The 11,446-nt window shown below is 33.5% G+C and overlaps 1 protein-coding gene and 1 pseudogene across 1 annotated transcript in view; both read left to right on the plus strand.

The window, feature by feature from the left end:
• Window positions 1–9,416, plus strand: part of MAN2A1 (mannosidase alpha class 2A member 1) — a 169,898-nt gene extending 160,482 nt beyond the window's left edge. Inside the window, exons 22-23 of the mRNA XM_074281943.1 lie at window positions 5,466–5,573; window positions 6,704–9,416. Of these exons, the coding sequence (XP_074138044.1) occupies window positions 5,466–5,573; window positions 6,704–6,856 (261 nt within the window). The 3' untranslated portion in view covers window positions 6,857–9,416. The remainder of the gene's footprint in view (window positions 1–5,465; window positions 5,574–6,703) is intronic.
• Window positions 871–4,562, plus strand: LOC141550860 (actin-related protein 3 pseudogene; annotated as a pseudogene).
• Window positions 9,417–11,446: the final 2,030 nt, after the last annotated feature.

An 11,446-nucleotide genomic window follows, 5' to 3' on the forward strand; every position in this document is an offset into this window, starting at 1 on the left:
ATCATAATGCAGTGAAAACTCCATTCAATAAAGGGTTGTGGAAAAAAATGATTAAAAATTAATTGGAAATCTATCTAGTCATAAAGAATGGGTGGATCAAAAAACCTGTCACAGAAACAATTAGTAATTTCATTAAAGAGAATGACAACATAAAGATTAACCATGTATCAAAATTTGTGGGATGTAGCCAAAGCAATACCAAAAGGAAAATTTATATCACTAAAGGCTTATAATAACATAGAGAAAGAAGAGATAAATGAATTGGGCACTAAAGTTTAAAAAAAAAAAAATAGAAAAAAAATTTAAAATTAAGCCCCAATTAAATACCAAATTGAAAAGCTTAAAAAACCACTGAGAGGTTGATAAAATTGAAAGAAACTATTGAACTAATAATAAACAAAAGTAGGAGCTAGTTTTATGAAAAAACAAAAACAACCCAATAAAATAGATAAATCCATAAAAAAAAAAATCAGTCTCAAAAATGAAATTAAAGAGGAAATTAAAACTGTCATTAGGAACTCTTACCAGTTATTTTTATACACACACACTCAGGTTGAGTCTTTCTAATTCTTGGAATGTTACTTTATCCACTGTTATACCTCACTGTTTGTCTAAATTACTTTGAAATAGTTCTCTTTTCACAGGTTTTCTTCTGGCTTCCTTTTCTTTGCCTATTTCTTTCACAGTTTTCAAATTTAATTTAGACTATCAATTAATATTTCTTATGTGTTTTTTCTTTTCTCTCTTGTCTTTACTGTCTCATAATAACACATACAAAGTTTCTCCTCATGATCTTTAAATTTTCATATATAAAATTTTTTATTTTTACTTCCTTTTTTCTCAGGAAGCTTTTTTATTTGTTCCCTTCATTAATTCTTTTTTCTTCTGATCTTCTCTTAAAATTTTATTTTCTAATCTTTATTTATCAAAGAAAGTTCTTTAATTGCCTCATATGAGCTTCTTCCAAGCAACTTGTACATCTCTTACCCTATCAGATCTTTTTTTTACTATTTTGTTTCACTTTTAGCAGAATAAATTCTTGAGGAAAGAATTATTGTGTGCTATATGGTAGAAATTACTCTGTGACCAAAATTATGGAATTCAGTTTTACCTTTATCCACTTCATGACTATTTCCTTCCTGGTGACAGTATTGTCTCATCTGTGTCCTTCTGTACAATCTTGTTTATACATCCCTTTATACATCCCTTTTTCTGGATCCATGAGTTGCCTCAGACTCTTTTTGAAAAGATGGCCTGGGTGTGGGGAGTATAGCCAAGATGGCAGAGTGGAAAAGTACTTGACCTAGTTCTCTCAGCAATTTTGAAATAATAACTCAGATCAAATTGTGGATGTGTAAAACTAATGAAAGTTTACAGTGAAACATCCTTCCAGCCCAAGACAATATTGGAAAGGGTTTACATGGAGCTCAAGTAGATGAAATATCAGTGATGGGACTAAATGGTGGTGACAGAAGCAGCAGCAGGAGAACTCAAGCTAGAATTATTAGGAAGACCTCATAATTCGCCAATGGATGTATTACCAGAGACTGTTTGACAACTTCATTGCTTGTACCCAATTTTGTATCATAGTTCAAGGGTACAAAGAGCAGCATTTTTAGTCAAGAGGGAGTGGGAGCACTGAGGTACATGCAGTAATACTCCTGGTCCCAAAAAAGGAGGATTTGTGAGAAGCAATATTCATTACAATCCCAACGGATCCCAAGTATTTGCTGGGTAAAGGCCAAAGTGAAGATAAGATAAGCAGTGCCCACAATTCTCCTTATCTTACACCACTTTGAAAGAACTAAAAACTTCCAAACCCCTGGAACTAGCTCAGAAAATAGCATTGTGAAAAGCACAAAACTTGCAACAATGCCCCCCACTCCCTTACGTTGGGAAAAAAGCCCAACATTAACATAGAGTTCCAACTCAAAAAAGAGTGTGGAAAATGAACAAACAAAAAAAAATTAACATGACCATCAAAAGCTGTTGTGGTGACAGGAAAGAGCAAGACACGAATTCAGAAGAAGAAAATAAAGTCAAAGCAGCTACATTCAAAAGCCTTCAAGAAAGAAAAATGATTGGACACAAGACCAACAAGAAATTTTGAGAAGAAATAACAACTGCTTCCTCTCTGCCTCCTGATAGCATGAGGCCAGCTTGGCTGTGGGTGGTGGAGAGCCCCTGTCGCCAGCCCCTGTCCTCCCACATCTAGCATGGACCCAATAGTGGCGGCAGCTGAAGTGAGAGGAGGAGATGGCAGAAGATGGTGGGATGGCTGCTGGCTATCAAGATGTCTGCAAAAGTAAGAGATCAAGCACAAAGGAGGGTTATGAAGGATATTGATGATCTAGACTTCTTGATTGGGGAAGAAGTAGTGGAAAAGCCAAATCATGCAACAAAGTGGTTAGTCCATCATGGTATAGTTGAAGATTGGTACTTGGTGAAGAGATTTATGGAACAAGTGATCTTTAAATCACCTAAGGGCTGAACCTGAAGATCATTATTTTTCTTTTGACTGAACCTCCACTAAATACACCAGAAAATGGCCAATATACAGCTGAAACTATGTTTGAATCCTTTAATGTTCCAGGCCTATCCATAGTTGTACAGGCTGAGCTTGATTTAACTGCATTTGAACATCAAGTGGAAACTGATTGTACCATTACAGATAGTGGAAGTGGGGTCATTCATCCTGTGACTAAAGAGTATATTATTGGCAACTGTATCGAGCTCATTTCAATTGCTGGGAGAGAGAGAACATTTTGTTCAGCAGTTATTGAAAGAACAAGAAATAGGAATTCCCCCTGGAAATAGCTGAAGCAGTGAAGAAACGTTATGATTATGTCTGCCCAGACTTAGTCAAAGAATTTAACAAGTATTATACAGATGGGTCAAAGTGGATTAAACTGTGTACTGGAATTAATGTAATCTCAAAAAAACAGAATTTTTGATTTTGGTTATAAATGATTCCTAGGTACAGAAATCTTCTTTCACCCAGGGCTTTTGATAATCCAGACTTCTTTTGATAACCCAGACTTTACACAGACTATCTCAGAAATAGTAGATAAGGTAATTGAGAATTGTCCCATCGATGTCACACAGCTTCTTTACAAGAATATTATTCTCTCTGGGGATTCAGTCATGTTCTGGGATTTTGGAATTGGCTACAATGAGATTTGAAAAGAATTATATTATGTAAGGCTGAAATTAAGTGAAGAATTTAAGTGGTGATAGACTGAGGCCCAGATCTATTGGTATACAATACCACATGCAGCAATATGCAGTAAAGTTTTGGTGATTAATTCTGGCTTCACACTTGAATTCTATTAAGTGTGCCACCGCAAAAAGGATTATAAAGAAATTGGATCTAATATGCACTGTCACAACTCATTGTTTCTTAGTCAATAGTAGGGAAGAGCTCATCTTTCTGATTTATGCTTTGGATGGTTTATATTAAGATAAACTGACTAAAAAGGAAAAAGACTGAACATAATTCAACAGGAATAGTTTATTAAAAACAATTTTTAATAATAGCCTTTTATTTTCAAAATACATGCAAAGATAGTTCTTAACATCCACCCTTGCAAAACTCTTATGTTCCAAATTCCTCTCCCTCTCTTCCTCCTTACCCCTCTTTCAAACAGCAAGTAATCCAGAGGCCAAATGTGCAGTTCCTCCAAACACATTTCCATATTTGGGGGGGGGGGAAGCAAGCAACAACAAAAAAAGTGAAAATACTATGTTGTGATTCACACTCAGTCCCGACAGTCCTTTCTCTGGGTGCAGATGACTCCCTCCATCACAAGTCTATTGGAAATGGCCTAAATCAACTCATTGTTGAAAAGAGCCACATCCATTGGAGTTGATCATCACATAATCTTGTTATTGCCATGTACAATGATCTCCTGGTTCTGCTCATTTCTTAGTATCAGTTCATGCAAGTCTCTCCAGGTCTCTTTGAAATGATCCTGCCGATCATTTCTTATAGAACAATATTTTATGACATTCACATATCATAACTTATTCAGCCATTCCCCCAACTGATGGGCACCCACTCAATTTTCACTTTTTTGCCTCTACAGAAAGGGCTGCCACAAACATTTTTCTACATGTGGATCTGCACCCCCCTCTTTCATGATCTCTTTGGATTACAGACTCAGTAGAGACACTGCTGGATCAAAGGGTATATACAGTTTGATAGCCTTCTGGGCTTAGTTACAAAATTCTCTCCAGAATGGTCGGATCAATTTACACCACCAACAACAATATATTTATTTGTGTCTCAGTTTTCTCACATCTCCTCCAACATTTATCTTTTTTTTTTTTTTCCTGTCATCTTAGCCAATATGACAGGTGTATAGGGAATATCTGAGTTGTCTTAATTTGCATTTCTCTAATCAATTGTGACTTAGAGCTTTTTTTTTTCATATGGCTAGAAATGGCTTTAATTTCTTCATCAAATCTGGTCTCAGATACTGAACACTTCCTAGCTGTGTGACCCTGGACAAGTCACTTAAGTTGCCTCAGCCCAAAAAAAAAAAAAAAAAAAAAAGACATAATTGGCTAAATGGAAAAAGAGTTGCAAAAATGTTCACTTAAGAAAAGCATTCTCTAAAAATTAGAATTGAGAATAAGGAAGCTAATAACTCCATAAAACATCAAAAAATAATAAAACAAAGGTGGCTTTATCAGTGGATAAAGCATTGTACATGTAATAAGGAAGATTCATCTTCTTGAGTTCAACTCTGGCCTCATACTTACTATCTGTGTAACCCCAGGCAAGTCACAAGTCACTCCATTGTGTTTGCCAAGAAAACTCCAAATGGGATCACAAAGAATCATGCCATGATCGAAAAATGACTAACCAAATACATTATTTTGACTTTATAATAAGTAGTTTTTGCATTATTAATTCAATTGTTATATTCACAATTTCTCTAGTTGTGTATTTTATGTTATACTTTCCCCTCCCCCCCAAAAAAATGCTTACTTAGCATGCATTAAGTGAAATTTCATCTAAATATTACTGGTATGAAAACAGATTTTTGAGGGAAAATACTAATATAATTCATGGAAATGGATATTTAATAAGTAATGCAGTATTATTTTAAATTAAGAATAGGTCAATTGTTCTAATGGCTAGCTTTTCTTGTTCTTTATTCAATTAATATACACATCAGACATATTCCATTGAACAAATAGTGAACTTTCTTTTTTATTTGAAAAAAATACTTGGTTTTATTCAGAATGTAAAATGATTTTTGAAAAAAATTAGGGGCTTTGTTTACTTATAAGAAAACTCAAAAAAAAGATGTAGACAAAACTCATATCTAAATTAAATGTTCAATAGAATTAGTATTTATGATAGGAATATTGAGATCTGAGATAATTGCTATGTCAAGATTAATAAAAAGTTTATTTTAATGTCTGGTGAATTAATTTGGTACATTCTTTATTTCCAGGAAGACAATGGACCATCAGATGAGGCTGCCTTAATACTTCATAGAAAGGGATTTGATTGTAGATTGTCTAATAGAAGTGGACTGCTTTGCTCACTTACTCAGGGAAAGGTATGTTTTAAAGTTTTTTTTTTCTCAATCAATAAAATATTTGAAATTTTCCCATATGGCACAGATAATTGTGTGAAATGCCCTGTAATGATGTGAAAATAATAGCAACATTAGGGTTACATTGACCATAAAGGGGTCATAGTGTTCCTTTCTATGAAAATGACTCCCTGATCTGTATATCTAGCTCCAGCTCTTCCAGATTCTATTCCCTCCTCACCTGATGCCTGTTAGATGATGCAAAAAAGTTCTCACACACACACACACACACACACACCCCTCTTCAAAATCATTATGTACATGGGTACCCTCTCTTTATTTAGTATCTTAAACTCAATATGTCTAGAACCGAATTCACTGTATTCTCTCTGCTTCCCCACCAACTCATCCATGATCCAAACTTGCCTATTTCTGAATAAAAGATAAAATGTTAAGTGCTTCTTTAATAATACTATTTTTTAAGCAATCAGCATACAAATATAAAGAAAGCAGACAGTCCCTGCCCTCAAAGATCTTGCATTCTAATGTTAAAATATAATTTTTAAGCATTGTAGAGGACAAGGCATCAGTATACACTTATAGCAATGAGCAAAAAGTCAAAATAAGACAAAATCCAAGGTCCTACACTCAATGTCATGGTTATTTTGGGAATTAGAGAAGGAAAATACAGAATCTTCCATTATCTCAATCTGAGTTCATCTAAAAGTTAAAGGGAAAAGGCATATGTAGATTAGTTCACATTTTACATAGTCTGTAGTGGATCACTGCAATTACAATAGCTAGTTTAAATATTTTTCTCTTCAAAATTCCTAGGGTCTTATTCTTTTGGTGAGGAAATTGAACTGTACAATTAGCACATGTGTAAGTCTTAAAAAATGTTGTTAAGAACACAATATATTTAAGTGTTTCTGTTCTAACACCATAACTGTTTTCACATAGGCTCTACTTAATAACTTGATTAATATATCACTGGAATTTGTTTATTTGGAAAGCTAATTAAATTACAGAAACTCATTAATACAAAGCAGTGTCTAAGAAATGGGGTAAAGATGGTAGAAAGTTTTGTAGGCTTATGGATTTTTTATTTATATAAATTTGTTCTGAATGTTTGAATCTTTTTATCATTTTTTTAGGTATTGGTACACAAACTGTTTAACGAATTTACTGTTCGAAGTCTTATACCATCATCATTAACTTTGATGCATTCACCTCTGGATACCAGAAATATAAGTGATATCAACATGAATCCCATGGAAATCAGTACATTCCGAATCCATTTGAGATGAACTTGGCTTTCAGTTTTGGATTGTGAAGAAATAGCTTTTGTATCTTTTTGATTTGACGTGCAATAAAGAAGCACATTGTTATTCCAGCTTCTGGATACTGTGAGAACATGAATTCTGTGATTTTCTTTTCACTACATTTTTTTTTTCTTTTCAAAAAAGCCATTTTTTAAGACAATTTTTTAGTTCTTTATCATGAAAACACCACTGTCAGTATAAATTAATGCAACAAAAGAAGAAATATCTAAGGACAGTAACCTATCAACAACAGATTTAGTCTCAGGTTAAATGCTAATTATGTCTTTGTTGGGGTTGTGAGATGGTTGTTAAAAGTATTTGCTGATCCTTGATCAATTTATATGAAAATTGCAATGGTTGATATTTCATTTCAGTATTTAAATGAAATGAGATAAAAAGCTGTTGGGTAATAGCTAATGGCCAAATAGTTGCAATAATGCATACAGATTACAAATTTTTTTAATCTTATTTTGTACTGTGGAGAAGTGAATTCTGTGGTGAAGTGCAATCCAGGAGCCTTTGTGATATGAATGATTAACTTTCATACCTTCCTCTAATTTACTTCTTGTTTTGTATCCTTCCTTATCCATTCTTCCCTTACCATCACCCCAGGCTGCCAGTATGTAGTAAAAAAAAGGACATTTTTATTACTTGACAAAGTGGGATAGGTGCAATTTATTCCATTGTCACTTAAAAAAAGCAAGAAGTAATTCCCTGGGTACCATAAACCTGTTTGGGGTACCATAAGGTATCTTTTTAGATAGCCCATTGGAACATTAATGTTCTGAGATGGGTTTTTCTATGTCAAGATTACCATATCAAGATATAAATGTGCCTTATTTTTTTATATGTCTCATTAAATCTTTTGGTGTCCATATTACTGTTCTGGGGGTGGGGGTGAGAGGGATGGTTAGTTTATATGATACTTAAATTGTGTGATTTTTGCTTGACAATGCTGGCCACACTCTGATCTGTGTTGTCTCACTAACCTTGTGCTGATGTTATTTTAAACATTTAGACTTTTTGAATGTACTAAGATGTAAGAAAGAAACACCAGGAAGATAAACACTATTAATCAAAATACACTGCTACCAAGGAAACTGCAAATTGATGTAAAGATTTTGTAAAACAAAACAAAATCAAGGCATTGCTATACATTTTAGAAATTAACCATATTGGGAACATATATATTATTTTTAAATGTCAATGTCCAAAGTTTGATGATAAAATGTATATTTTTCATAGCTATCATAATGGAATTATGGGTGTTTGATTTATCTTACTTAAATCGTTTTTTAAAAATTGTTATTATTATTCAGTTCAACATGAGTTAGTCTCATGTCCATGTGCCACAATATATTTATTGTTTTGTGTCATATCATTTAAAGGAACCATGGATCTTTTCAAATATGTTTTACTAGTGGTCCATAAGTAAGTTCTTCAGGGAATTTCTTAAATTCCCATTAATTAGAAGGAATTTATTTGCTTATTTTTAATTTGCATACTATTTTAATCTTGTCAATTATACATTATCATAAATAGAATGAATACTAATTTCTCTTTCATATAGTTATTTCTATTTTGTTCTCTAGTTCTGAATTTTACTTAAGACTCACTTGCTAAGGATATTATAAAGTTAAGTTTATCCATGAATTCCATTCACTTTTAATAAACAAGCAATGCCTCTATGGATAAAACATCACCAGTGATTAACTTCATGCAATAAATATGTACTGTAAGTTTCCTTGATGCAGTGATTGAAAACTTCCTGTTTGTTGAAATCTATAGATGTTGGATTGCCAGTGGAAATTTCCAATAAAAAAAGATCCAGTATTTTAATTGAATCTTAAATAAAAAAACTTCCTATGGGAGATCACTGTATTCTGTGGTAAACTGGATATTCATAATCTTTCCCTAAATTCTGATTAGCTATAAAACAAACATTTTGATGCAATAAAAGGTATATTTGCCTGTCAGAATTAATTTTGGTGAATATGTTTTATGTCATTCATCAGCATCTTGTATCAGCTTTACTTTTGATAACTACCAGCTGTTCAAATATATTCTTTAACCAGCAAATTTCTTTTCTTAGCCTTTTTTTGAGTTCTAAAGTAGAACATCAGGGAAATTATAAAAATGACCTTTCTTTAAGTTATAATCATTTGAATTTCTTTGGCTACATATTAGTTGTTCATTCATTTATTGCAAATGTTCAAGAACCATGTTTTCCATTGCCTTTAATGCTCTCTGTTTTATTTGAAAGCTACAGAGATTGAGAACCCAGGATCCTTGTATTTTGCAAGTACTGATGAAAATAAAATTCTGTAGAAAAATGTGGTAAAATATTGTAATTACTCTCCACATCAATGTTGTACCTACACTGAAATGTTTTACATTCCTTTGTTGAGAGAGAGAGAGTTTACTTTTATCTTGCCCATACTGTCCTTAAAGCAGATTAAATTCAACAGGTTTTGATATTTTCTCTAGGAAGATTTTATATCTTTTTGGGGAAATATAAGGTCTCCAATAAAAATATTATGATCTCTCTTGTTCTCCAGTCTAATTCTTTACTATAGCGTAGTAAGAAATATAAAAATGTTTTGCAAAATGTACTCTCCTGATTACTTTAAATGAATTTTGGGTGTGAATCTTGATTGGGTTTTCTACTTTGGAAATTCTATCTAGCCTCTTTGCAGCCTCCTTAGGATTCTAGTCTGATTTTTAAGTTACTCTTTTTCTATATGCTCTCTATTAAGCAAAAGCTAATTTTTGTTCTACATCCATCAGTTGATACAGTGTTGAGCTTAGTTCTGCCCAAACTTAGAACTGAAATATGGCTAGCAAGTTTTCAATTACCATAGAAAGTCAACAATGTATGTATGTGTGTTGTGAGATGGTGGGGAGGAGGGAGATCAGTAAAGGGGGAGAGAGAGATAATATCTATGTCAGCAAGCAAGCATTTATTAAATGTTGGTTATATGAGAAGCTCTGCTGGGAGGTTGTCCCACTTAGAAGGCATTGGTGAGGCAGAAGATACGGAAGAGGGAGGGGGTACCAGGAAATTTGAGCAGAGAGTATTTCAGCCATGTGGGTTAGCCGCTGAAAAGGTGGTGAGGAAATACAAGGAGTCTATTATTACTGGATTGTAGAGCACATGAAGGTAAATACAAGGTAAAACTGGAAAGATAAGTTAAAGATTGTGAAGGGCTTTAAATACAAGTTGTTTTTGTTTTTGTTTTTTTTTTTTTTTTTTGGGGATTTTGGAGGAACCAGTAGAATATTGGTACTTTTGGCAACTGAGTGGACAATCAATGGATGATGAAGAGAGACTTGAAGCAAAAAGCAAATGAAAGTCCCATTTCACAAAGTTCAAGTCATGAGAAAGCCTTAATTGCACTAGATATATAGTTGTGTGAATTGACAGAAAGGGACTTAATTAATATGAAGTGGAGGAGGAAGATGGTGGTGCCTTTAGCAGTAATAAGTTTGGAAAAAGAAAAGAGGGGTATTAAAGTTAATGAATTCTATATTTGAGATGTTGAGTTTAATATGTCTATTGAAGACATCCATTTTGAAGTGTCCAAATGGGAATTGGTGATTTGGGACAAACTTAGGAGGGATTTTAAGACTGGATAAGCAGATCTGGGAATCACCTGCATAGAGATAGAAATATTAATTGATTCCAGGGGAGCTGTTGAGATCATAAAGATAAACTGGAAGGAAAGAGAAAAGGGTCCAGGATAGAATGTCAAGGGAGGTCCACAATTAATGCATGTGACTTTGATGAAGATCCAGCAAAGGGGAGAATAAGGAGTAATAGGGAAACCAGCAATATCTTGGGGGGAAAAAAGGTGATGAGTTGTGTCAATGGCTAAAATAAAGAATTAGGCTTGAGAGAAGATATCATTAAATCTGAGAAGATATCATTGATAACTTTGAGAGAACATTTTCTATTGAATGATGACCGAAACCTCATAGGGTTTAAAATGAGAGGAAGGGAATGCAGCAATTGTAGGTGACTGTCAGATAGTGAGATCAAGAGTTTTTTAAAGATGGGGGAGGGATATAGAGGTATGGACTACAGGGTTTGAATTAGTGAGAAAGTCCTGAGAAGATGCATGTAGAAATCTTGGCTTGGTGAAAAGTTATCTCTTCATGTGGAGACTGAAAGAAGATAGTGTAGAATTGTAACCTTGAGTTACTGCTTTCCATTACTTGTAAGGTGAATTCTTTAAAGCCCCTTTAATTCCCAGCAGAATGCTACATCAACACCCTCAAGACACTCCATTAAAAACATTTCAAATGGACATTAAACCATTAATATCTAACTGCAATTAAGTACTTAATTCAAATTTAACTTATTACACTTTTTTTTAAACTAAGTGGTGTCTGCAAAGCATTATGGTAAATATTATTGATATAAAGACAGACACTGAAAAGTAGTCCATCCCCTTAAAAGAGTTTTATATTGTATTAGGAGAGATTTGAGGTACACAGGTAAGTGACCACAGATAATTTGAGGAAGGAGAGAATACCTACAACTAAAGTCACCAGGAAAGGTTATGAGAGTAGGAA

Source organism: Sminthopsis crassicaudata, chromosome 1 (genome assembly GCF_048593235.1).
Source record: "Sminthopsis crassicaudata isolate SCR6 chromosome 1, ASM4859323v1, whole genome shotgun sequence".
Taxonomy (NCBI): domain Eukaryota; kingdom Metazoa; phylum Chordata; class Mammalia; order Dasyuromorphia; family Dasyuridae; genus Sminthopsis; species Sminthopsis crassicaudata.